The sequence below is a fragment of the Populus alba genome, chromosome 13, assembly GCF_005239225.2.
Source record: "Populus alba chromosome 13, ASM523922v2, whole genome shotgun sequence".
Taxonomy (NCBI): Eukaryota; Viridiplantae; Streptophyta; class Magnoliopsida; order Malpighiales; family Salicaceae; genus Populus; species Populus alba.
In genome coordinates, this window is record NC_133296.1 from 15,560,375 (window position 1) to 15,587,967 (window position 27,593).

Below are 27,593 nucleotides of genomic sequence, written 5' to 3' on the forward strand. Positions count from 1 at the left end.
AAAAAAAAATAGAAAAGAAAAATTAATTTTGAAAAAATTCACATAAAATTAATTTCAAATTAACATCAATAACAATTAAAACATGCAATCAACATCCTCAATTGTCTACTGATGGTTCTGATATAACTATTGGTTTCATGAATATCATACACACAGCAAAAACTATGAAACAAAATTATTTGAAAGTCCATAGGATTCTGTTAGATAAATCTAAAGTTGTTTAGGGATTTATTACCTGAAATTTGATCTTCTCTGGGTTTGAATAATTCCTTAAAGACTGAGTTGTTTTAAATCACAAGCCGTTCAATTATCCAATCTCCAAAAATAATCCACATGAACCACCTATGAAAAATCTCATAAATCTCTATTTAGAAAAGAGAAATTGTTATGCCTACAGTGTCAGCTCTAATATTGTGTTTGCATAGTTTTCTGTCTAACAGACAACCACTCCTTTCTTTCACTTACAAAATAATAGGCTTAGCTTTATATTTACAGGGAATATTAAAAACCCTATAATAGGCTTAGCTTTATATTTCAGTGACCGGTTTTTAAGTGTAATTAATATATTTTCATTAATAATGGTCTAATTTAACATTAAAGCATATAGTATATCTACCATGTTAAATCATGTTTGTTCTTTACATAATATTTATAGATTGTTTGAATAAGATTTGAAATTTTTTTCAAATCTCATTCCACCTTAGCCAAAGATTTCTCAGTCAATAATATTTAATAATAGATAAAATATTTTTTTTATAATTCACTTGGGGTGATAAATCCTCTCTTGATCACTCAAATACCTTTATATATTTCATGTTATACTCATTGTCTAACCTTTCATTACATCGGTTAAGATAACATATAACAGGATCATAACATAACATTCTCTATGTAAGATGACTTAGTAATCTCAAGTCTAAGGATCACTTACTCAACTGTCACGTGAGCCTTTCCATAAACATATGTAATTTCTCCATATAGAATTCTCATGCAAGTTAATTCAGTGTACATGTCTTATGACAAGCACCTACATGTTAGTTCTACATATCCCTTATACTCAAGTTTATATGAACAGTTGCTTCCTTTCATAAAAAAAAATATATGTATCAGTTTTTATAACTCTAATGAATATCCAATATATAAGAGAGTATTGACCATGAACATTTTAGAAACAATGCATTAATATAATAGGAATGTCATAAGTATAACAGCTTTACAATTTTCCTTGCAAAGCATATTTATCTCATAAACTTTATCTTTAATCTAGATTCATTAATCTAGTATTATATCAATATTAAAGAAAAATTAAACTTTTATTAATAATAAATATGTATTTACATGAATATAATAATAACATGTATAAATAACCAATTACCTACAGGGCATAGTAAACTAACATTTATTTCTAGGATTAAACCACATCCTATAATGAAACACACATGTATCACCATCATATAATTACAACATATTAACACTTTCAAAGCATAATCTTACAAGAAATTTGCTAAAGAGACAAAACATGCAATCCCATATACCTTCACATACAAATGACAATACCAATCAAAATTACATTAACATTTCTTTCAAATAGTTACATCATCTTGACTTTCAAATGAACAGAACAAAAGATCCAAAAACTAAGAAAAAAATAAAAGGGGTAGTATTCCATGCAGAAATGCACCATGATAGATAACAATAGAATGAAGAAGTGATTCAATAATAATCTACCAATATTCTTATTTGGTTGAAGAAGAGGCTTTTTAATTAGGATGATGAAGAGAAAACTTGAATAGCTTTCATCAATTAAATCTACCAAAACACATGTTGACAAATACATAAGTCCGCATGTATCGATTTATAACCCATAAGAATCAAATGCTAGTCAAAACTCGTACTTAACCAAATCCAAGCAACTGTTTGAGAACATGATCATCATCTACCATGCACCAACTTTGTTGTTTGCGCATATGCTGAGAATCCTTGGCTTTTCATCTCACTGATAAGTTGCACTGTCCTTGGCTCCTTATGCTGGAGAAATCCTCAGGTAAAAACATTATAATAACAATTATCTGGTGGGCGATCAACATCTTCCATTTGTCTGAAAGCCTTGTATGCTTCATCTAGTAATCCTTCCCTGTAATGCCCATTGATTACTATAGTTTAAGCCCGAGCATCAGGTTGCAGCCCTTTGACTGAGTTCCGAAAACAACTCCAATGCATCTTTAAGCTTCCTAGATCTGCACATGACAATGATTATGAAATCATAGATCACCAAATCATGAGGCTTCAAGTAACTTTTTTTGCATGTCACGAAATAGTCCCAATGTTTGATCAAGATACCCTTGTTTTCTTAAGCCATCAAGCAAAGTTGAGTAGGTCATTAAATCTAGGAAATGGCTTTAGGCACATATATCTTTGAAAAGCTCTTTTACTTCCAAAACTCTCCTTGCCTAAAACAAGCCACTTATAAAAATGGTATAACTAACATTGTGAAACAAACCACTTATGATCTGATATCCCGCCTTCTTTTTCTTCTTTTCTCTAGATGCATAGTATTATGCTTGCAGAAAACGAATCTGAAATGTTTATCCACATATGCAAAAATTATACTGAAACACCAAACCTAATAGCCATGATGGTTGTTTTCTTTTTAACAACAGATACAACATGTTTGAACAGGACAAGAAAAAAACATAGACAATAAAAGATTCTAAATTCACTCGAGAAATTATTCAACACCTAAATATCCTAACTTTACTTCATTACTTCTTATTATTATATGTATGCTTGGAAAGTGTATGCACGCACCAGCAAATGATCGAAAGTAAATGCTAGGAAGAGGGGAGTATGGAAAAGTGATTTTTAAGAGCCTAAACGCTCACCTCATTGGCTTCATTGATGGAATTAATTTCTTCTGCAGAAAATAGGTGTGAAATGTGTATCCATATAAACATTATGCAATCTGTTTAACCACAGTTTATAGTCTTGATGTCGCAGTCATATACAACAAACAAGAAAGAAAAGTATGAATTCTTTTTTCTAGAAATTGAGGAGGCTAATTAGTAGCATTGGCACATCTCAAACAAGGCAGCCGATTTGATTCTAATGAATAATATATAATAGTGCTCAATGAACACTCCACGTGAGTATACTTCAATGTTTTAGTATGGCAGGCTTTGCAGGAAACCCTTATTTAGGTCATTGTACAGGTAAAGTCCTGGTTAGTTGTACAGTTTTCTTATTTTCTTTGGCATTATATTTCCTAATCTATGATTTTTCTCAAATTTTTTACCATTACATGGTGTAAATATCAACTATGTTACAATATATATGACAGAGTATCATGGATTACCATGGACATGTAAGAGTAAAAACATTGGTCTTGGGTATGTTGTTGCATTTGCATCCTGTATCATTAAAGGTTTTTTGGTGCCAAAACAGCAACTGAGAGGACAAAAGTTAAGCAAAGACACTAGGGAATCAGCAACATGAACAAGTACAAACAACAACACAATCACACATAAGTAAGTGCACTAGCATGCACAGCAGCCACATTCAAATAGCTAGAGCCAACATTGACAGAAAACAACTAAGATACCATCAACTCAACATAACCAAAAAGGTGTTTCTTGCAAAGGCATTCCAAAAGGTAACAAAAGTTTTGAGTTTTCCTAAGAAATTTACGTAGAATTCCATGAATTTCTCACATCTTTCTGCAACATGACACAAAATCACCACCAATTCAAACTTAGGTGGCCATTTTTCTTGGCATCATTTCAAGGGTGGACCGTGTTGAGTTCTGGCCGACTGTCGACCGCAAAAAGTAGTGACTTTCCAGTCAAACCAAAGTCACCTTAACAAAGGACCCAGCAAGGCTACAACCCATTTCTTGATTCTTCAACACATGACACTACTAATGAACATTTTCAGCTTATACAATAAAGTTTGACATGAAAAATGAGATGAGGCAAATCACTTATAAAGCTCGGTGAATGCCTGCACTGAAAGTCTCACAGTTAGTGTATGATGATGTTAATTGAAAGAGTTTGAATATCTATAAGGGGTGCACTGGCAAACAAAATCCCATAAGTTTTGCATTAACAAAATACCTGAAGAATTTGGATCAATGTATCCTTTATGATGAAGTTCATCAACTACTGCACAGTAAAACTCGAGATATTGAAAACACGGAAAATTATCATTTCCAACAACTTTCGGTACCACGTGATACCCATACTAGAGTTCTACTTATATATGCTCGATTGCAAGTATTTCTACAAGTATTTTTCTTTGCTCACCCAATCATAAAAGTTAACACTTTTAATCTAAACAATCATTTTCTATAATTTTGGCCCCACGGCGTACTCTTCTTGATGCGCTCACTCTACTTACATTAACTCTTTTATAATCCACTCTTACTGGCCTTTTTTTTTTTTTTTCCTTCCTGCCTCAGGAGAATTACCACTTTCAAAATAAGATACAACAACTCTGTTTTTTTCCTCCCTCTTTCCTTTCATTCTTGTAGACGAACCTCTTTGGTTGTTAGTTTACACCACAAAGGTGACCGAAGTAGTAAAATGGGTTAACATAACAAGATGATGAAAACACAATACCTTTCATGTTAGTTGGTTGGACAAGTTCAATAAACTGTTATATCTCTACAAAGCATGAGTGATCAAAGTAAGGAACTGAAAACATGTATTAGTGGTACCTTTTAGCATATCCTAAATTATCGTCCAGCTTATCAGATGGCTGTCTTTTTTTGTAATGAAAAGTTAAGAGAGAATTGAAGAGATTGTTGTCTCCTTTAACAAGTTTTAGCACCCATGGAAGACTAGATGGCATGATTCCTATTGTTGGCCGCATTGTGTTTAATCCCTCTAAAGTTTCAACTTTGAAACTATAACAAGGAACTACTCGGACTCTTATTAGAGAAGTTTTAGCTGTGAATGTGTCGTGGAACTAAGAAGATACATGGTTTGTAAACGTTCTAGCCACACCCAAATCTTCAAAGAAGGAAAGGAAATTAAAGCTAAAACAAACCTGAACCAAAAATAGTTCGCAAATGTAATTTGCATGTAGCTCACTAAATTTCATTCAACAACTACTTTCTTGTAAAACAATGAGAAAATATGGGTGCACTAGAATCATAATAAAAAAAATAAACATGCGTGGTAACTGAGCTAAGAACTTGGTTCTATGCTTTACAGAACACATCCTTTATAATCCACGCATTTAGAAGATCAGAATCTTCCATCAACATCAACGATGATCGTACCTTGATGTTAAGCACACGTGAAATGTGAATTAAAAGCTCTTTTTTCCCCCAAAGTATCAATCCCAATGACGATGTCATGTTCCGGGTGAGAAGCAATGATGTCAACAACCTATCATTACCAAGTAATTAAACCAATAAAAAAAGTTGTATAATTGATCTTTTTCCTATTTTAAAGCACTGTAATCTTCACCAAGCCCATAAACTCAAAATAAATCTACTTACTTTCATGACTATTCCAAAGACACAAATATTAATCAATTACTCACTATATTTTCTCATTTTCAGCACCAACATTTAGCTCTTTATTCATACTTCATCCCTATCAACCAGTATCCATTCTCCGCAATGCACATTAATAGTTAACACCTGCCAAAAACCACTCAAGGAAAGAACTGCTATGTGAACAAGAAATAAGTAAAACCCTACCTGCTGAGCAGCAACTTCTCGAGTGGGAAAATCATAAGACGAATTACGATACGTATTATCCAAGTAAAGAACATCAATTGTCTCATTCTTAAGAACATCAAGTAGCCTATTCCTCGCATCCTTTGCCCTCTTGCTATCAACTTCCCATAAAAAATCCCCCGTATACATCAAGCATCCAAACTCCCCGTGAAGCAATAATTTATCATTTCAAGTTTTTATTATTTTTGACTAATTATTTGTTGGTTCAAAATTGATCATGTTTCTTAATTAATATTTCCATTTTCCTATGTAAATTAATATTTTATTTCACATGATAGAAATAAAAATAATATTCTAATCAATGGATACCAAGCAAGTTTTTAATGAAATGATTTATCTAATTAATTCTAGACACTTTTAGTTACACCACCACTTTTATTAGTTTGTTTAAGTTCTTGTTTGATATTGTGTTTCAAATAGAATTGGGTAAAATTAAAAAAAATATATTTAAAATTAATATATTTTTATGTTTTTGAATCGTTTTGATATACTATTATCAAAAAATAATTTTAAAAAAATATAAAAATATATAAAAATAACATAATAATAGACTTAAAAAAATAAATAGTCATCTCTAAATCCCGATGACAATAAAAGAGAGAATTCAGCCTCCATAGGAAAAAATTGCAGCCTCCTCATATCTTATAATTCACCTAATATTTGATGACAGACTTAAATATAATAACATGATGATTAAGAGCATTTGTATACTTGCATCCACATTTATTTTAAGAAAAAAATTTAGAGACCAAGACGACTATATTTTCGATTCAATTGATATAATTAAAAATAGAAATTATTTTAGATTTAATAAACTTGTCTCTTAAAATTATTTTTATTATCTTATTCAATTAAATGATAATAAAAATAAACACTTATATAAAAACAACTTAATATAATTGAAAAAAATATATATGATAATGATGGATTATACCAAAATAATATGTGCTAGTATTATAAAAAGTTACTCTAATTTTATTTGAGGAAAAAATAAAAATTGAATGGAATTTACTAAATTAATATCTAAAATACATTCTTAAATTTCTTCACATAATTTTATTATATATATAAAAAAATTCTTTCAATTGCATATAAAATATCTAAACATGATTTTTACTTTTTTATTGAAATGTTTTTTAGATAATTTTTTTATTTAAAAAAATATATTTATCTTGAGAAAAAACATAAATAAATGAGATTTATAATTATTAAAATTTAAAGAAAAAATATTTTACCCACCTTTACTTTTTATTCAAAGAAAAAAGCTACTAGTATAAAAAAAGACATGTTTTAGTCGAACAAAAAAAATTGCATGAATAATTAATTTTTTATAAAAAAATTTCATCCAAAATTAAATTATATTCAAGGTTTGAATGGACTTATTTATTTTCTTGAAAAAATCTAATATTTTAAAATATAATTTCTCCAATTAAAAAAGAAACGGATAAACCCGATCCATTAGGAGCCACGGGCCCAAATATGAAATGGTCATTAAAGCCCAAAACGTTTCCTAATAACGAAGCAGAAAGACCACAGGGAAAAAACAGAGAGAGCGGGAGTAAAAATTCTTACAACGATGGCAATGAAGCGGCTAAGCCTTCTGCTCGCTCCATCTTCTGCTGCATCTCCAGCTTCTCCGGCCTTTCTTGGGTTTCCTTTTGAACGAAGCCAATTAAGAAATATGGGTATGATTCTTAAACCCTCTTTGTTGTTCAAAGACAACAACCCCTTTTGCTGCCTTCATTCTTGCAGTAGTAGTGGTAGCTACAGACATGGTAAAGACAAAAAAGGTTGTTCTTTTAGCAACATTAATGATGCCTTGTCTGCCTTCAATCACATGCTTCATTTGCAACCTCAGCCTTCTATTGTCCAATTCAGTAAATTATTGTCTGCAGTTGTCAGAATGAGATATTATGAGACTGTGGTCTTTTTGTGCAAACAAATGGAACTTGCAGGAATCTCTCATAATGTTTATACCTTTAACATCTTGATTAATTGCTTCTGCCACTTACATGCTGATTCTGGGTTCTCTGTATTGGCCAAAATCATTAAACTTGGTTTTGAACCCAGTGTTGTCACTTTTTCTACCATAGTTAATGGGCTTTGTATTGAGGGTAGGATTGCTCGAGCTGTGGAATTCTTTAATGACATGGTGGCAGGAGGATATGAACCTAATCTACATACTTATAATACGATTATCAATGGTTTGTGTAAGATTGGAGATACCTCTGTGGCTGCTGGATTGCTCAAGAAAATGGACGAGGCAGGTTGTGAGCCGGATGTTGTGACATTCAATACAATTATTGATAACCTTTGCAAGGATAGACTAGTCAATAAGGCTTTAGATATCTTCTGTCAGATGAAGGGTAAAAGCATTAAGCCGGATGTTATCACATACACCTCTTTAATGCATGGCTTATGCAATTCAGGCCAGTGGAAGGAGGCTTCAGCATTGTTAAATGAAATGATGGGTCTGAATATCATGCCGGATGTAGTTACATTCAGCATGTTGATTGATACACTGTGTAAAGAAGGCGAGGTTTCAGAGGCTCAAGGTGTATTAAAACAAATGACAGAAAAAGGTGTGGAGCCTAACATTTTTACTTATAATTCATTGATGGATGGATACTGTCTCCGAAGGGAAGTTGTTGAAGCGAGAAAACTATTGGATGTTATGATAAGCAAGGGTTGTTCACCTGATGTTTTTAGTTATAGTATTCTGATCAATGGATACTGTAAGACCAAGAGGATAGATGATGCGAAGCAGGTTTTTGATGAAATGGTTCATCAAGGCCTAATTCCCGACACTGTTAGTTACTCCAATCTTATAGGTGGCTTGTTTCAAGCAGGGAGAGTTTTGGAAGCAAAAGAGCTTTTGAAGGATATGTATACCGAGGGCCACTCCCTAAATTTAATAACTTACTCAATTTTGCTTGATGGCTTAATCAAACAAGATTGTTTTGATCAGGCGTTGGGACTCTTTCGAGACATGCAAAATAGTTACTTGAAGCCTGATTTGGCAATCTATAATATCATAATCGATGCCATGTGCAAATCTGGGAAGCTTAAAGATGCAAGGGAGCTGTTTTTGGAACTCTCTGTCAAAGGGCTGCAGCCTAATGTTCGGGTTTGGACTACAATAATCAATGGACTTTGCAAAGAAGGATTGCTAGATGAAGCATACAAAGCTTTCAGACAAATGGAAGAGGATGGCTGCCCACCAGATAATTGTTCTTATAATGTTTTTATCCGAGGACTTCTCCAGCACAAGGATCCAAGGGCAGTGCAACTTATCAGTGAGATGACAGGCAAAGGATTCTCAGCAGATGTGCACACCACAGAGTTGGTGGTAGATGATGATCTAGTTGTCAAACAGTTGCTTGGCTCTTGTGAAGTTCATCAAGGGGAAAAGGTAGTCTTGTCAAAGTCTGGACCAAGCCGCCAATCACTTGCTTTTCTTTTGTGTGGTTGTTAGTTACCTGTCTGGGACTAGCATTTGGTTCTTGTGGGTTATAAATCGATACATGTGGATTTATGTGTCTTTCAACATTTGGTTTACTAGATTTAATTGATGAAAGCTATTCAAGTTTTCTCTTCATCATCCTAATTAAGATGTCTCTGCTTCAACCAAATAAGAATAGTGGTAAATTAATATTGAATCACTTCTTCATTTCATGGTTATCTGTCATGGAGAAAGGGAGGTAGTAGTAATTTTGTCATTTTGAGCCTTTGTTAAAATAATACCTTTGAGAAGGTAGGTTGAAACCAAGAGTTGAGATCTTTAATAATTATTGAAGAAGGGGCATAGGTAGTGCTATAGTAGAACTTTCTTGGTCATAATTTTTTTATGAAATGAAAAGGTGAGATTGTTCATTGTTCAACCCTTCTGATCAGTTCCAAAATAACATTATAAAATTGATTGCTTTAAAATTACAAAGTAAACAGGACTTCTTTGATTTACATGTTGCTGCTCTGCATTACTTCACCCATATCTATACCTGCATTTTGGCTTATTCATCACCTCAATATCCTAACACGACTTATAATTATAATATATGTATGCTTGGAAATACAGCTGTGTGCGTTTCAGTAAGCGACCTCTCTTTTTCTTCCTTATGTCAATAACATGTGCAGATGCTACTGACTAGCTTCCATTTTCTCTCGAGTGAATCCAGAATCTTTTAACGTGTCGTTTTTTTTTTTTCCTGTCCTGATCAAGTATCATGTGTTTTTTGTTCAAAAGAAAAACAACCATCCCGTATCTCAGTTTTGGTGTTTCTATATAATTTTTGTGGCATATTTAACTACAAAAACATAGGGGAAGCCTGCATCAATCTAGTGAAATATCCTTGGGGTCATGAATGATATTTGCTTTGCATGATTATAAGATGATAAATTTGAAGTGAAAAGAATTTTTAAAAATCATGTTATTATTTTTCTTATTTATTGACTACAACCAAGACATAAAAAATGTAGGTTGTGGATAAACTTTTTGCACAAAATTTATACCTGAATAAAACATTTCACACCCGCTTTCTGCAGGCACACTGTGATGGATTTAGAAGAAAATGAGAACACAGAGAAGGAGATGAGAAATCAGATCATAAATTATGCTGAAGAGAATTGACAAGCTTTTTATGAGAAAAAAACAGCAAAGTTGTGAAACTAAGAAAGCTCAGAACCGAGAAAGAAGGTAATTTTTTTCTAGGAAGCCACTTTTCTGTGCCCTTTCAGCCCTCTCTTGACGTATATGCACATTGCACACGTTCCTTTCACCTTTATTATGATTCGAGACAAATGTGTTTTTCTGCAGTTGCACGTAGCCAGCCATGAGACATTCCATAAAGAAGCTGAACAAAATTACCGGCAAGACATTGCCGAGCTCATTCCTTGAGTGGAGCTGAATGTTGAAAAGAAGAGATGTAGGATAGATACCGAAAAACAATCTTCTAGTGGTAATTCTGGTGCAAAGCCTGGAAACCCCACTTGTCTTCCAATGATGATGCATCTTGAAGCTGAGACAATGCCCTATACCTCATATGATGCCACTGCAATGGATGGGAAAGATGCCAAGGATGCAAAAGGCAGGAAAGATAGCAAGGATGCAAATGAAAGGAAAGATGCCAAGAATGGGAAAAGTCCTACTCCTGCAAATCCTACTGCAGTTGATTCTACCCCTGGAATAAGCATTCTTCACTCCTAAAGATGCTGCCAATGGTGGTGCACTTGACTTGTTGAATAACTATATGCTCCTGCTGCTGTTGCTGAGGATGAGAAAAGCTGCTACAACGGAACCAGCTTTTGCTTGGTGATGACACATCGTAATTCTTGCTATTAAGTCCTGTTTTCCATTTAAATATCATGCTTACCCATTCATTTTGCAGAATCAGAAAAAAGGGAGCTCTCTGTTGCTGGAGTCTGCAGCATGTGTTGTGGAGAGCTTTCTTTTTAACTGTAGGATTTTCTGGCTTTATGTGCCAAAAAGAAAAAAGGATCTGTTACTTGTTTTTTGTGTAATTATCTAAGCTATATCTTTGCTTGAGCTTTGCATCTGATTTCTGCATTTCCGGATGTGCCATTGAACTATTTAGACGTTCTATACCTATCTTAGTAGGGTTATCCATGAGCAGTTGAATTTTGAAAAGTAAGAAAACCGAAAAGGTGCCCTGAGCTCGAATCATTAGGATATGAGCAAGAAAAACTCCTCGAAGGATGCATGGGAAAAAGAGACATTACAGACGTAACAAGTTTTGGGTTGATTAGATGCAACTGGGATCTAAAACAGCCTTTTCCATGCCAAAACCCTGCAAAGGAGGTGCAGAAATGTGATCGTGGGGTTTGAAGACATAGGGGGCGATGAATTGTAGCAACAGCTTGACATGTTATGCTAAACATACCAAGTTCGAGTCAATCTATCCAAACAAGTTGAATTCAAGCTGTCAGGTGCAGTAGAGAGGAGCCTCAAAGCTTCAAGGTTTGTTAGATTTTAGAATGGATGAGTAACCAAAGAGGCCATCACCTGAAGAGTTTGCCGTTTGGCTGGATTTATTTTTGAAAGTTCTACACGGAGGATTATGCACAATTTTTCGTGGATTTTGACCAAAAGGAAAGCAAATTTTTCTGGCAGTTCTATATTTTTCACCAGATCATTATCTGGCTGAATCTCTCTTTCAGCGTTGCTTATGACTTGGACTTTTGTATATGCCGATTGAGCACTTGTGGCACAACCGAAAGAGTGCATTTCCAGAATTAATTCCCCTCTTTATTTATTGTCAGGTAATTCATAATACAGATTAATAAGAACCTGCAAAAGAATATGCTAGTTTGGGGCACGAATTACCACATTTTTTCACCGCAAAATTGAAAAGCTTATGGCTTCCCTGCTATGAATCATGATTGGTTAAATGACACATCCATGAATATAACAATCATATTCAGAGCTGAAAAACAGATTAGCTTGTTTATAAATCTTGACAAATTTTGGAATGAAAAGAATTTTTTTTTGCATTTATTGCCAAGAATTTTATAGTTAAGAAGTACGCTTTCCACAGGCCATGCCACAGGCTTGATAACATTTATCGAGAGTTGCATCTATATTCATTCTGCATAATGAATATTTAAGCCAAGTTTTTTAATGGTGAAAAGAAATTACTAAAAGAATTTATGGCATTTTCACTGAGCAGTAGCTAGTTCAATGGAAGCAGCCTGCTCATCCTCAGCAGCAAGTGTATCCAATAACCATCTTTAATAGGTGAAAGCAGTAGCGGCAGCTTAGTTGCAGATAGTGTGGGCCCTCTCCCATTATCGTCATCTTTCCCTTCATTTTCCCCTTTCCATCTCACTTTTCACATCCTTGGCATCTTTCCCATCCTTTCATCTTTGGCAGGTGAGAGCTGACGAGACATTACATAAGGTAAAGGGTTGTGGTTCGGCTTCAAAAAAAGGCGCCTCATCCTTTGAACATCAGCGGGTTTTCCGGGCTTTGGTCAATTACGACAATGTAAGGTCTATTTTCAGCATCTTTCTTACCCCTCCTCTTTTCAATTTCACCACCTCTAGAAGTGATCTCCACACTCCACAACAGCTTTCTAGTAATGTTTGCTTGCCTCTATGGAGCTTCTCTTGGTTGGCCTAGTACAACTGCAGACAAACACATGCATTTTTTACCTCCATAATAAAGCTGGAAGGAATGTGGAAAATATAAGTGCATGCATGCACTTCAAAAGAAACGAGGACACATGGAAAAGAGGTTTTTGGAAATTTTACCTTCTCTCTCTGTATATATTATGAGATTTGTGGGTTTCACAATTTTTCCTTTTTACAGAAAGAACCCGTACTCTTCAGCTTCATTGATGATCTGTTTTCTCATCTCTCTTTTCTCCTTTAAATCTAGATGAATGGCAATTTGCCTGCTAGGAGTTCGTAAAATTTTATTCATCTACAGATTTGATGCCTCTATAATCAGCAATACATGAGAAGAAGAATATGGTTACAGGAACGAAGTGAAAATAGCTTACAATGGAACAGAAAGCTACTTGATGTTGGGCATTATAATTAGCATCATTGAGTATGAAACAATTACTTCACCTTTTCTCCTTGATGACCTTCACAAAAGCCAAGCAGCCTTTTCAGGACAAGATTGTCATCTACCACCAACGCTGTGGTGTCTGCATCTGCAGAAAATCCTTTATCTGCCATTTCGTTAATAAGTTGCACGACCACTGATGCATCCTTGTGCTGGTGGGCAGTCATCCTTTTCCATTTGTCTGAAAGCTTTGTGTGCTTCATCCAGCAGCCCTTCTTTGCAAACTCCGTCGATTGTTGTAGTACAAACCCAATTATTAGCCTGCAACCCTTTGACAGAGAGTTCTGCAAACAATTCTCTTGCATCTTTAAACTTTCCATATTTGCACATGCCATCAATCATGATATTATAGGTCACTAAATCAGGCTTCAAGCCACTATTTTCCATTGCTCGAAACAGTCCCATCGCCTGATCAAGATACCCTTGTTTGCTTAAGCAATCAAGTAAAATCGAGTAAGTTACTAAATTTGGGGGGTATCCATTAGAATGCATGTCCTTGAAAAGCTCTTCTGCTTCCAAAGGTCTTCTTGCTTGACACAAGCCACTTATTAGAGTGTTGTAACTAACCGTGTCTGGAATTAAGCCTCGATGAGTCATTTCATCAAAAAGTTGCCTTGCCTCATCTATTCTTTTGGCCTTACAATATCCATTCACTAAGATGCTAAAACTAAAAACATCAGGTATGCGGCCCTTGCTTATCATCTCCTCAAATACCTTTCTAGCTTCAACAACTTCCATCCGCAAGCAATATCCATTCATCAGCGTATTGTAGGTAGCAACATCAGGCTCCACCCCCATTTCAGTCATTGTTTTCAATATAACTCGAGCCTCTGAAACCTCACCTTCTTTGCACATTATATCAATCAACACACTAAAGGCAACTAAATCTGGCATTATATTACCACCCTTCATTTCATTTAACAATCCAAAAGCCTCTTTCCACCGGCCTAAATTGCGTAGACCATGGATTAAAGATGTGTATGTGACAACTGTAGGTAAAATGCCTGTACCCTTCATTTTACAAAAAATATGTACAGCCTCATTAACTAATCTATCCTTGCAAAGTCTGTCAACAATTGTATTGTATATCACCACATCCGGCTCACAACCTACTACTTTCATATGCTCAAGCAATTTAATCACCTCAGTGGTTTTTCCTACTCTACATAAACCCTTAATTATTATACTATAACTATGTACATTAGGTTTATACCCTCTTGCCACCATCACATCAAACAATTCTATTGCTCGACCAATTTTACCCTCTATACAAAACCCATTAATTAAGGTAGAAAATGTAATAACATTTGGTTCAAGACCAAGTTTAATAATTTTCCCCAAGACAGAGAACCCAAAATCAACATGGCATAAGCGGCAGAAGCAATTGATCAAAATGGTAAGAGATAAAACATCATGACTAATCCCAGCCATTTCCATTTGTTTAGACAAAGAAACCACAGTCTTATAGTGTTTCATTCTGACGAGTGCTGAAAACAATTCACCAAACTCAACAATAGAAGGCAAAGGGTTCGTATTAACCATGTGATTGAAAGCAGACAAGGCATCATTAATGTTCCTAAATGTTCTGTTTCTATGTCTATAACTACTGGAAGAATGAAGACAGCAGCAAATGGGGTTGTTGTTTATGTTGTTGTAGAATAACAATGAGATTTTAGAAGGAAAAATTATCATACCCATCCCGATTTGGCGGAGAAGATGAAACCCAATGAAGGTTGAAGCTGAAGATGAAGTAGCGACCAAAAAGCTTAGCTTTTTCGTTGCCATCATCATCATCGCCAGTGGTAGCGTTCTCTCTCTCTCTCTCTCTCTCTCTCTCTCTCTCGCTCTCTCTCTCTCTCCTCTCCCTCTCCCTGTTTGATTGTTTTCCACTTTGTGGCCTGGTTTTGGCTCTGACGACTTCTTGATTCCAATTTGGTTTAGGGTTAGGCCCCTTTTCTGGTTTTTCGGTTTTAGGAGAAGTTATGGGCCTCTTTTGTGGGAGGCTTATAGTAATAATCCAAACTCCTTTTTTAAAAAAAATTTATCGAGAATTTTTTTATAAAAGCATTTTAATGATTTAAAATATTGTTTTTAAAATCCAAACCATCAATCGGTAAAAAATCTAGCTATTAACTTGATGATTTAAAAAAATATATATTATTTTAATTTAAAAAAAAAAATTAGCTCAACTTCAGTTATTCATTTCCACTCATAACATAATGAGACTTGCTCTAAATTGATTTCAAGTTAAATTTTTAAAATTATAATTTATAATATAGTTTTCATTCCATAAGTATTATTATGATTGATTAAGATAATGGATATAGAAATAGAAAATAATTTTTTTCTTAAATAATTTTAGAATAATTTTTTTAAAAAAATAAAAAAACCCTGACAGCATAAAAAATCAATGTATTTGTTATTTATTTATTATTTTATTATTTTGAGATAAAAAATTAAAAGTTATGTGCTATGTATTATATAAAATCAAGACAGTAGAATGTTGATGTAGAATATATCAATAAATTTATTGCTAACTTCGCAATATATTAATTATCATGACAATAGATATATTGAAACCCTAATTACAGGATTTTGAAATTTTAAAATAAAAAATACTATAAATATTTCTTTTTATCTAAATTAACCGAATATTTACTCCTCTTAAAAAGGGAGAAAGATGAGGAATTCACTCTTTGCTTTTTTTATTTGAAATTGTATCAATGGATGTTCCTCTTAATATATTTTAATATTTTAATGCTAAAATTAAAATTAAAATAAAATTTATTTAATATATAATTTTAAATAAAAAATATTATAAGCCGTAATATTAAACACAATCGTAACATGTTAAACTTTATAATTTATTTGGTGCCAAGTGGAGGCGTAAAGGCCTCAGGGATGATGTGTTGGGGACATTTGGCCAAGTGCACTACTTGTCTACCATCTCTTTAAATGGTGTCATTGAAGGCCTAAATCAAGGAATCGAGGGAAACAAAATTGATTCAAAAATTATTTGGGTCCGGAATTTATATAAACCTAATATTTGGGGTCTTTTTTAGGCTTTCTTTATATTTTCTTAAGTTTTTAGGCTTTATTTTTATACATGATGAACCCTAAACCTAAGAAATTTTCTAGTTTTCTCATATGATTTTAAACCCTAATTAACAAAAACCTAAAGGAGATCAAACCTTCACAATGATTTATCAGAAGAAATGTTTTTCATGTTATGGGGATGAATCTTTAACAAAAACATCCTAAATATATGATGGTTTCAAAGTTCTCATAAAAAATTATTTTAGACTTCAAACTTTACAAATTACACTTATTAGGTCCCTTAATATTTAATAATTCAATTTTGGTACAAAAATTGATTTTTTTTTTAATTTTTTAGTCCATGGTTTGAGAAATGAAAGAGAAATTGTTGGATTTTAAGTGGTAAAGAGAAAATCAACATTGATATCAATTTCGATAACCAAAATAATTGATATTAGTGTCAACGAATCCAATTTGATGAGGAAAATTCTATTTAAGTATTTTCTCACCTTCAAATTACCTTAAAAACTAAATCTAAGCCTGAAATAATTTTGTTTCTGGCTAATTTCTAATTTTTTATCAAGTTTTTTTTTTAAGATTATATATAGATTTGTTGAGGAATTTGAGCTATTTTTTAAGTGTTGTCTTATTTTTGTGGCTAGGATGTAGGAAAAACTAGACAATTGGAATTTAAAAAAAAAAAAAAAAACCATGGACTAGTGTTTGTTTGCTCCTATTTCATTTTTTTAAAAAATAAGGCCCATGCCCGGGTCCTTTTCTAGATTTGTCAAGCCAAATAGAACATGGTCTCTTTCTCTCTTTTGTTTTTGTAATTTTATATTTTTTTTAAATCATGTTTTTTTTATATGTATTTCTTAAAATAATTTTTTAATTTATATTTAAATTAGATTTTTTTTGTATTTAGCCTTTTTAAATATTGGTTGTTTTTTAATTATCTTGTATGTATTTAAATTTTGAACATTTATAAATTTTTTAATGTTTTTATACAATTAAAATTTTTTTTTAAAAAATGTTTTTTTGGATGATATTTCTAATAAATAAAACCTTGCGAGATATTTTTTTTCTTTGATTGTATTCGATCAATTTTATTTGAGTGTCTATTTCTACTATCATTTGATTAAATAAAAAATTAATTTTAATAAATAGAACCATTAAATATAATTGGATAAATAATTTGTGTTGCAAGATAAAATAACTTGATCTAGATCAATGTTTTAAATTTTCAAGTATGTATTTAGTTATCATTAATGATATTTTTATTTTATTTTTATTGACACAAATAATTATTTTACTTATTTAATTAGATGTATGCATAAGTTTTTCGATTTATACCTAATATTTTTATATAAAAATATATTGAAAAACTAGTATATATTTTATTTTTTTACCAGAAAAAATACAACACGGTGACAAGATTTTTTAAACCCGACCTAATAGTTGACCCGTCCAAGGCCCGAGTCACAAGTTTTTCTTAAATCATCGGGTTTTGATCGGATCACCCGAGTCAAATCTAATTTTTTTATAAATCAAAATGAAGTTGTTTTAGTTAGAAAAAAATAGTCAATGGTTGCAACCGAGTTGAATTTTGCTGACTCTAAGTTAACCCACTAGGTTAATAGAGTTTTTTATTTTTGTTATTTTATTTTTAAATTTGATTCGATTCCAACCTCAAAATAACATGGTGAACTCACCTGGCCAGATTGAGTTTTAAAACTACGCCTCTATCAACAAGTACGAATCAAATAGCCAGTGATCTTTTCATTTCGTGTAAATAGAAGCAAGACTGACTTTTTATGTTTAGGCACTGTCTGTGATCACTTGAAAAGAGCTAGACGCGTAGAGAAAGTGCCATAAAGTATGGACAACTTACAACTACTTTTCCAGCTAATGATTTGATAGCTCTCTCTCTCTCTCTCTCTCTCTCTCTCTCTCTCTCTCTCATTTTCCTCGAGCATCGCTCGTCTCTATCCCAAGCATGAATCACACACAAATGACCTAAACTTTTTGGCCTATTTGGAGTTTAATGTCCAGCCTTTTGCTGTCTGTTGCTCTCACTCTTGGCCTCTCTTCTTGTATGGTTTTAATCTCAAAGCTCGCTTTCAATCACAAAACAACAAGAAGAGCATTAATGTCTGGGTTTTTGGTGTGTATGGCAAGCTTGCAAAGCATCTTGATAATTTTACTTGGACTTTGAGGTTTGTATGGTGTTTTTATATCTGGAAAACCTTTCCTTTTCTTCTTTTTGATTACGAGATTTACTACAACTTGAATATAAAAGATAGTTTTTCTTGACAAACAAACGAGAAATAAAAAATGCTCGCAAGAACGTTACTAACACCTTAAATCCATATCCAAGCGAAGCACGGGCAACAAAACTATCAATATAGCAATGCTTAAAACCACCAAGATACCATTTTTGCACAAGAAGTGAAGCGAGGAATGAACATAAACCTGCCAAAAAGACACATATCTTATGGCTTCGAGCTACCCTATAATAATGGAAGAGAGAATTTAGAGCCATTAGAGGGTCAAGCATGGATGATGAAGGCAATTAATCTTTACACCGCTTGCCCACCGTGCATGGCATAGAAGGCAAGAAACTCTCACCTTGAGAAATTAGGAACATATTGTTTCATTACATTATTAAACAATTTTACTTATGTATTCGTTCCATCGATATAAAATACAAAATTTATCGGTAAATTTTTTATCAATAAAATCAATCTGTCAAAATATTGATTGTCGAAAATTTCTATTAATACATACAGATAGAATTAAAGATGAAATTATTTTTGTCGGTAAAATTTACTGATAAAAAAACTTCATCCAGTAATTTCATTGGTTTTTCATTGATTTTCTAGTAGTGTTTTTTTCTACTAAAAACAATTCTCTTTTCTCTGTTTTAGTAGATGAGTATAATAAATAGTTACAATTTTACCAATTAAATTAAATGCTAAATCATTCAATATATAAGTTTCAACACAAGTAACATGTGAACACGTCCTTGATTATTCGAACAAAAGACATACATTACCATTGCCAAATTTAGATGCTTTAAGTTTTAAAAATAAAAATACTAATTTTATTTAATCTTTTTAATTAGAAATTAAACATGATAAAAATACATTATTAAAAACCTTATTTTCATCTGAATAAAAATATTTGCAATTTTTTGCAATCCTTAGTGGATTAATTATATAATCAATATAATCAATTTTGAATCCAATAATTATTATTTTTTTCAAAAATAATATATTTATATCAATTAACCATTCTAATTTAAGAAATATGAGGAACTTTAGCCCCCACCTAAAAGATAACCAATTTAGCATTGACTATAAAACCAAGCCCGGTCAAACAAATCAATAAATAATTTCATCCATTTATAATATGGTCAGGCTAGGTTTTAATGTAAAATTAATTAAATAAAAAGTTGACATATATCAAACTGGAGTAATTCATAATTTATTTAATTTTATTAAAAACTCAAGTGAAATTTAATTTAATTTTTTAAAAATTTTTATTTCAAAATAAATAGTTTTTTTTTAAAAAAAAACTTAAACACAAATTTTTATGTTATTTTTAAATTATCTTGAGATTGAATTGTCCAGCCTGGACTGGGACTTAGAGCGGTCAATTTATTCGGAGCTATCATATGAATAAATATGAACCATAATCATTAACTCTCTCCTTCCCTCCAAAAGTCAGAACCACAACAAAAAAAAAAAGCAACAAAAAAAAATTCCATTTCTTTGATCAAAATGAACTCAAAACAACTTTACAAATCTGAATCTGACCTCCCAGTCCCACCACTCCCCACCCTTCCATGCCTCCACTCCTCTACCACCCCGAATTCCACCTCCAACCGCCGTGTCGCCATAGCCGTGGACCTTTCCGACGAGAGTGCATATGCAGTCAAATGGGCAATCGAGAACTACCTCCGACCAGGCGACGCCGTGATCCTCCTCCACGTCCGGCCAACTTCCGTCCTCTATGGCGCTGATTGGGGGTCAATTCAACTCCAAATCAATAACAACAACACCCCTTTTGAGCTAAGTGGCTCAAACAGTCCTGATAATCGAGAAAGGCAGAAACTTGAGGATGATTTTGATTGTTTTACTAATAACAAAACCAATTTGTTGGCTAAACCTTTGTTGGAGGCTAATGTTCCTTTCAAGATTCATGTAGTGAAAGATCATGACATGAAGGAGAGGCTTTGTTTGGAAGTTGAGAGATTGGGGTTAAGTGCCGTGATAATGGGAAGTAGAGGTTTTGGTGCTACAAGAAAGAAGGGGATTAGTAAAGGAGGAAGTGTTGGTGGTGGGAGGTTAGGGAGTGTTAGTGATTATTGTGTGCAGCATTGTGTTTGTCCTGTTGTTGTTGTTAGGTGTAGTGATGATGGTAAAGAAGAAGAGAGTGTGAAAACAGGTGGTGTTGGTGACGGGGTTGAAGAGGGTCTCCATCCTGTGCCTGAGGAGGATCAAGAGGAGTGTGTTGATGATGAGCTGAAAGGTTTGTTCTTTAGAACTTTCTGTGTCTTTTTTTAGTTATGAAATGATGAGTTTTTGATTTACCGATGTGAGTTTTGTGTTTATTTGGTGACGGGGATTAATTCTTTCATTTTTTATTTTTTTTTAACAGAAATCTTTGTATAGGTTAGTTAAATATTTAGAGTTTCTGAACTGATAGATGCTGTTCCAGTTTTCTAATGGAGGAGTAGCCACCCAAACTTGTTTGTTGTTTTGGCGAATATGGTGGGCACCCTTGCCTAGGAGATCTATTATGAGGAATGGGCGGAGTAGTGATAAAGCTTTGGGGGCTTCGTGGTAGGCCAAGGGATAAGGATATAGGAAAGGGAGGGTTATAGTTTTAAATAATAATATAAATTATATTCTAAAATTTTATCTAAATATTTAAATATTTGAATTGATATAGTTCTTTGATATGGTATTAGAGCTTTAATGATCTAGTGGTCATGAATTTGAATCTTACTATTTTTATTTATTTGATAAAAATTTCACTTGAAGGAGGGTGTGTTAGGAGGGTGTGTTAGAAAATAATATAAATTATTTTTTGAGCTCTTATCTAAAAAATTAAGCTATTGAATTAAGATAATTTTTTCATATAGCCTACGTGTCCTCTGCTTAGCGCAGGATGGGCAAAGAAATTTTATTTTTGACCAAGATGAAGTATATCTATATTCTGTTTTGAGTAGGAAATTGCTATATCCCCTTGCTCTTTCTCTTCTTGCTGCTGCTCTTTATTCTAAACATTGCTAACGTGTCTTATCCGATAGCTTAGAACATATGTGGACTGCATTGGTGCTTAAGTACTAGGTTTTCTGTTTTCTGGAACTTCTGGCAAGGAGACTTGGGACCTTTGACTCGGTCTGGTGCTCTTCTAATGTTTCTATTAATTACGTCAGTGGATTTATTTGCTCTTAACTATGTATTTTCTTCGCTTGAGAGTAGCTATGTTTCCCAGTGCCTGACTTCCTACCCTGTTTATGAAAGTTCATGGTTGTATAACTCTTAATCTCTCTTGTAACAGATGCTTAGAAAGTGCTCAGTGCAATTGCAAGCCCCCTCTTGAATCCAGGTGACAATTAATTGCAGGTCATTTTTCATTGCAAATCTTTTTACGCTCCCCCTTTGTTTTGCACAGGAGAAAAAAGTTTAATTTAGATGACAAGTAAGACTTGCCAGGATTTTTTCTTTAGATTAAGATGTTCCAAGGTTTTCATCAATGCTGTATTATATTACATAGATTGAATTCTGATCGATTGCTTGGAGCACAAGGTTGTTGACTGTAACTGAAATAAATTTATATATGCAGTATGGTGCTATGTTCAGATTTTTTGCATGTGAATTGTACATTCTATTTGATCAACTCCTTGGTAATTTTATCCTCACGTTTGAGTGTGAGAATTATATACTAAGATGCGAGGTTTATTGTGATCTATTGGCCAAATCTGATATATATGTCTTCACGTTGTGCAGCTAACAATTTAAGGCCCCAAACTAGTTGAAGGCTGTGAACTGTCAAGAATTACTCTGTGTCCTGGTTTCTTTAGAATTCCTTGTCAACTGGCTTGTTTTCAGATGCGATGTATTGGTAGTTACATATCTTCACCCAGTTTCTCTGAGAATGTTAATAGGTTTTTAGCATTCCAATGTCTTATGAGAACTGGCTTTTAGAGTTGTACAAATTTAAAAGTTGCATACTCTGGTTTCTGGACATCTTTTGCATCCCTTCTTTTCTTTGTACATGTAAAAAGTGTGCACCTTGCATGATGATGTATAATACACTTTCATGGCCTTTAGGGAATCAGGCCATGGCCTTGCCCATGTTATTTCTTCATTGGCTCCTTGTCAACGTGTCCTGAGGAAACCTCGCATAAACTTCTGTCTGGTAAGGCTGCGTTTAAAATTGCTTCTCAAATATTTGGCTGAAAAAGCATCAATTTTAGTCAGATCAGGCAGAAAGAAAGTTATCATGGTTATGGAGCTTGCAAAAAACAGGCAACCACTTTCTTTCTGCAACTTCATAAAATGTAAATTTGCCTTCCGTTCTCCATCACATTAGAGCCATTTTCAAGCTGCAACTTGATTCTCATATACCTTTCTAGTAAGAGGCTGGTTCTTTTACAACAACCTCTACTGCTTTGAGTAACAAATAATAATGACCGAAAACCGTACGTCCTAACAAAGTAATGCACCAACCAGACTTTGGAAAGCATAATAGAAAATCTCCTAGAACGCTCTCAGAGTCCCCTCACTTTGACTCCTATGAACTAAGAACTCCGATCTAAAGTTCAGGAGTTTGCTACCAGGATCAATGAAATGATGATGATGGCCTGTTGTTGATTGGGTTCTACCTGGTTGTGAGCGGATATACCTTCCACTTGACCGTTTAGTTGAGGTCAAAGGTTGACTTTTACGACCATGAGTTGATGAAGGTAATGGCCTTGAACCAGCTACACCATGGCTAACCTTTCTCACAGCTTTGCTCTCTGACCTTAATTGATGGGCATTGATGCCTACCCTAACTGATCGATCGACCGAGTCCTTCAAAGTGCTGGCTTTAATTGACTGCCGATTGAAGTAAAGCAGATGGGGAAGAAGGCCTTGTAGATATTTCTTGAGTTGTTCATCTCCAACATTTTCCTGCACTGGATTTCCTTCCAAGCTGATGGCTTGCAAGGAACTGTGGTTAGCTGCAAGAAGGCCCAGACATTTGGCGGTAGAGATTTTGTTGAAACGCAGATCCAGCAAGGTCAGTTTCAACAAACGGTGGAGACCCTCTACCTCGCTTATTTTATTTCCAGCCAAGTATAGCTCTTTCAGGGAGGAACACGATGCCAGACCTTTAACAAAAGAAAGTAGTGTTACAAGAATCAACATGACTAATGCGAGAAGATTTCAACACTAATTCGGAAAAGAGAACGAATAGGAAAGATACAACCATCAAATAAAAATCCAGCATATAACATACCATGTCCAATTCTGAATATTTGATTGTAGCTCAAATCCAGTACACGAAGGCCGGTGAACTCGTGTAAACCCTCAATGGTGGAAATATTGTTTCTTGACAAATTCAGCATATGAAGTCCTCGAGGGAGGGCGCCAGCTAATATTCTTACTGCAAGGCATATAAGAAACAAAAAAATGTCAAGCACAAATTTCTCAAGAGTTCAAGACTATTCTGCCAAGGCACTTGAAAAAATGAAAGAAATAAAATGGGATGAAGGAGAAACAAACCAATAGAGTTTCCTGATAAATTAAGCATCCTCAGGCTAACAAATACACTAAGAAATGGGATCACTTCCAGCCCAAGGTTTGACATATGAGCTGTGGTAGCAGAGACACTCAGAGAAGAGATGTATCTTTTAGCAGCTTTTATACCAGGAGTGTCCTTATTATCAACCTTGGCAGAAGTCAAATCATTGGAATCTCCCTCAACTGGGTCATCGGCATCAGGCAATCCATTTGTTTCTTCCAAAGAATCATAGTGTTGAAGTTTGTTTACCCAGTCCACGATACGCTTCATTTTAAAATCCTTACTCGGCAATTCTTCCCACAGCTGAATGGAGGATTCCCCTTGGAGATTTTTTGCCAGGTTCACTTCGTCTATAACTGGCATTATCCAGTCCTTTGCCAAAACTGAGTAATTATAAAAATCAAAACCTTCATCGAGACAACTTTCTGAATTGTTTTCCTCAGTTTTAGGCACATCAACATCCCCTTCTTTTTCTTTCATTTTTTGAGTTTCATTCCCATGAATTGAAATCGTTTTCCACCTCAAGTCTAGAGCATTGAGGTCCTCAGAGGATCTTGACCGAGGTGCTAAATATTCACAAGAATGTCTATGAAAAGTCGGTGCATAAGACCCCATGTCTGAAAAAGTACATGCTTTTTCAATGATGGGATGGCTGTGAGGTGACTGCTCACCAGAGACATTGCCACCTTCACCAGATAATGGAGTATCAGAATTTTCAGGGTCTTCCTTTTCAGAGCGCTGAGCATCACCAATTGAGAATATGGATTCCTTCTGGACAAATTCAGAACTCTTATTAACAGATTCTAGTTGCTGAGCTTTCATATCCTCACTAGTTGGGCTTATTCCTGAATCCTTGCTGCCATTTGGTCTAAGTAACCCATTTTGATCAAGGGAATCACTATATACTCCTTGATCTATCTCCTCCTCAGTATCATTGTCACATAGATCCCTTCCCTCGAGGCATAATCCACTCCCGAGAGACTGACTTTTCCTAATAAGCCTTGGCTGATGGGCTCCTATGTCATTCTTGACATTGATTTTGTTCTCAATTTTGTCTGAAATCCAGCTTTGTCCAACAGATACATCAGAGCTTGTAACATCCCTGATACCATTCCAACTTTGAGCATCTACTCGTGCATCTGGAAGTACTAAGCTTGAAGTGTTAGTCAATGCCTTAGGAGCTTGAATTTGAGAAAAATCTTCCAAACTCTTATGCTTTGCTTCAGCAAAAGGGTGGTGTAATGTTTTGAATTAAATGAGTAGGAAAAGGCAACCAAGCCCTTGGTGGTTTAGAAGTAGGAATAATTAAATGAGGGGTATAATAGTAATTAGATAAATAATTGATAAATATAAGTAAAACAAAAAAAAAAAGAAAAGAAAAAGAAAGAGGGATCTGAAATTAGAGAGCAGAATCGGCAGGAGAGAGAAGGAAGGAAGAAGAAGAAGAGAAAAGGGAGGAAAATAAGGGAAAAAGGAAAAGAATTGGAGGAAATAAGTGAAAAAGGTAAGATTTAGGTTGTTTAATGTGTATAATATGTTAATTAAGCTTTAATTTTAGTTTTGATGAATGTTAGGGTTTTGAGAATTTGTGTTTTGGTTTAAATTGATGAATTAAATTGAATGATGGAGGTTGATTGTTGTGTTTAATTGATGATTTAGTTGATTATGGAAGATTATGATGATTTTGAGTTATAGAATTGTGTAAATGGTGAAATTTGAGTTAGAAATCAGGGGAGAACAGTGGGGTTTCTGTTAAAATCTGGACTGGAGGTTGAAGATGACGAAAATTCAATTTGGTCCCTCAATTTCTGAAAATTACAGTTTAGTCCCCGAACTTTGGAAAATTACAAATTGGTCCCTGGAGCATATTCCGAGATTCTGAACAGAATAACATATGAATTATGGACATAATTACTGTATAGATAAGATAATTTCAAACTTTCAATTTAGTCCTCCAATTTGACAAAAAGTACGATTTGACCCTAAAAATTTAGTAAAATTTCAGAATGATCCCTGAAGCATAATGATACATCCTGGGCAGAATTGAGGATTAATTGAGGTCAGAATTTCAGTATATTCATGGATTTATGACAAATTTCAGTTTGGTCCTCCATTTGATAAAAGTTACAATTTGGCCCTAAACTATGGAAAAATTCCAGATTAGTCCCTAGCTGTAATATTAGCTTTTGCAGATTAGTTTGATGAATAATTAAGGGTTACTTAGTGAATTATTACCAATTTTATTAGTTGTTTTTATTATGGATTAGATTTCGGGAAAACCGTTAGATTTTGGGTTTTTGAGAAAATTAACTAATTAATTTAAAAACATATAGGGCTATGGAATACACCCTTAGTTAAGTGTATTAAATAGGTTAAATGTTCTTTCGAGTCGTTCTTGAAAATATTTCCTTTGTATTCAGATAATCCTGATATTCTACCGCGGGACGTCAGTAGGATTTTCTTCAGTGTCTGCTTTTGGTTTCTGTTTGCTTTTGAGTCAGGTGAGTGGATAATTTTCCATATGCATGAGAAATAGTATAAATATTTGATTTGTTAATATGAATTGGATCATGCTTCTTGATAATATATATTGATTATTATCCTTGTTATGATAAAGCATGATCAATTATTGAATCTGAATTCTTGATATGAACCAGTATGTATTTTGAAGTGAATTCTGAATTGATAGCTCCTCATTTGATTGATGTCATGAGTTGAGCTTTGAGATATGAATATGTTTGTTTGATTATGATTATGAACCTATGGTATGTCAGTCAGAATACCCATGCTAACAGGGTAGTGTTAGTCTTTGTGCACATCGTATCTGAACCCTAGTTGGTCGGGGGAGACACCAACCTGTGTGGACTGATCATCCAACAGTACGGAGCCTCATGCTCATTGCATTTTGATTTTCTGACGAGTTCTACCATATGATATTCTTGTTATGGCCTATTTGATAAACCTTCGTATAAGAACTAAAGCCATACTTGTATATATATTTCTCATTGCTATATTACCTCGTGTGTGTATATTGAACGTTATCTACTCACTGAGTTGTTGAACTCACCCTCTCATTATTTATCATTTTCAGGCTTATAGCTTGATAGCGGGTTACTTTTGTTGAACCTTCCGAACCTGCTTTTGATTGTAATTTGTATCTTTCTTTTTATGTCAAGTTAGTGCTCCAAAACTATGAAATTATATTAACTCTTGTATTAGACAATCGAATTATGTTATGAAGTTAGTTTGTTGTTTATGCTGCGTTGAACAACTCTGATTGAGTTTTGAAGGATAAGATTGTATGTAAGTTTGGGTTCGCATAGGTTTGGAACCTTGGAGGGGAACCTTGCCTATGTGCCGGTCATGGATCCGGGATTCGGGTCGTGACAGGTGGGCTGTTTTCTGAAGGAGAAAGGAAACTCTGGTAAA

General features: G+C 33.9%; 3 protein-coding genes, 1 long non-coding RNA gene and 2 pseudogenes across 6 annotated transcripts; 3 read left to right on the forward strand and 3 right to left on the reverse strand.

Annotated features, from left to right (window-relative positions):
• Positions 1 to 4,320: 4,320 nt before the first annotated feature.
• On the reverse strand, positions 4,321 to 6,466 carry LOC118028196 (uncharacterized; annotated as a pseudogene).
• Positions 6,467 to 7,285: 819 nt separating this feature from the next.
• Positions 7,286 to 11,293, forward strand: LOC118028215 (uncharacterized). Of its 2 annotated transcripts, XM_073403980.1 has the most exons (4): positions 7,286 to 9,155; positions 10,286 to 10,436; positions 10,557 to 11,051; positions 11,128 to 11,293. In XM_073403980.1, exons 1-2 carry the CDS (start codon positions 7,320 to 7,322, stop codon positions 10,313 to 10,315), a joined length of 1,866 nt encoding a protein of 621 aa, XP_073260081.1. In that variant the 5' UTR covers positions 7,286 to 7,319; the 3' UTR covers positions 10,316 to 10,436; positions 10,557 to 11,051; positions 11,128 to 11,293. The 2 variants fall into 2 exon arrangements, with proteins under 2 accessions (XP_073260081.1, XP_034887646.1); XM_035031755.2 differs by having other exon boundaries at positions 10,557 to 11,293.
• A 1,744-nt stretch (positions 11,294 to 13,037) lies between these two features.
• On the reverse strand, positions 13,038 to 15,274 carry LOC118028216 (uncharacterized; annotated as a pseudogene).
• A 4,797-nt stretch (positions 15,275 to 20,071) lies between these two features.
• On the forward strand, positions 20,072 to 22,745 carry LOC118028214 (universal stress protein PHOS32). Of its 2 annotated transcripts, none has more exons than XR_004683986.2 (3): positions 20,072 to 20,897; positions 21,936 to 22,000; positions 22,385 to 22,745. XR_004683986.2 is itself a non-coding variant. In XM_035031754.2 (3 exons), exons 1-2 carry the CDS (start codon positions 20,147 to 20,149, stop codon positions 21,941 to 21,943), a joined length of 759 nt encoding a protein of 252 aa, XP_034887645.1. In that variant the 5' UTR covers positions 20,072 to 20,146; the 3' UTR covers positions 21,944 to 21,983; positions 22,385 to 22,745. The 2 variants fall into 2 exon arrangements, 1 of the variants encoding a protein (XP_034887645.1); XM_035031754.2 differs by having other exon boundaries at positions 21,936 to 21,983.
• A 156-nt stretch (positions 22,746 to 22,901) lies between these two features.
• On the reverse strand, positions 22,902 to 27,593 carry LOC118028213 (uncharacterized; the record flags this gene model as incomplete). The annotated part of the gene is made up of 4 exons (XM_073403849.1): positions 22,902 to 23,751; positions 23,880 to 24,026; positions 24,146 to 25,397; positions 27,555 to 27,593. Coding segments are annotated over 4 exons (2,052 nt in total), but the record flags the coding sequence as incomplete, so codon positions are not given.
• On the forward strand, positions 25,414 to 27,420 carry LOC140954440 (uncharacterized). Its single transcript, XR_012167679.1, has 2 exons — positions 25,414 to 26,665; positions 27,256 to 27,420. It is a non-coding gene; the product is annotated as an uncharacterized lncRNA (long non-coding RNA).

What these genes read in the sequence shown, in the direction of transcription:
- LOC118028215 (XM_035031755.2), top strand. Translation starts at nt 7,320, where the DNA reads ATGGCAATGAAGCGGCTAAGCCTTCTGCTCGCTCCATCTTCTGCTGCA. An exon ending in AAGTTCATCAAGGGGAAAAG is followed by an intron (nt 9,156 to 10,285) that starts GTAGTCTTGTCA and finishes CGCTTTCTGCAG; the next exon opens with GCACACTGTGATGGATTTAG.
- LOC118028214 (XM_035031754.2), top strand. Translation starts at nt 20,147, where the DNA reads ATGAACTCAAAACAACTTTACAAATCTGAATCTGACCTCCCAGTCCCA.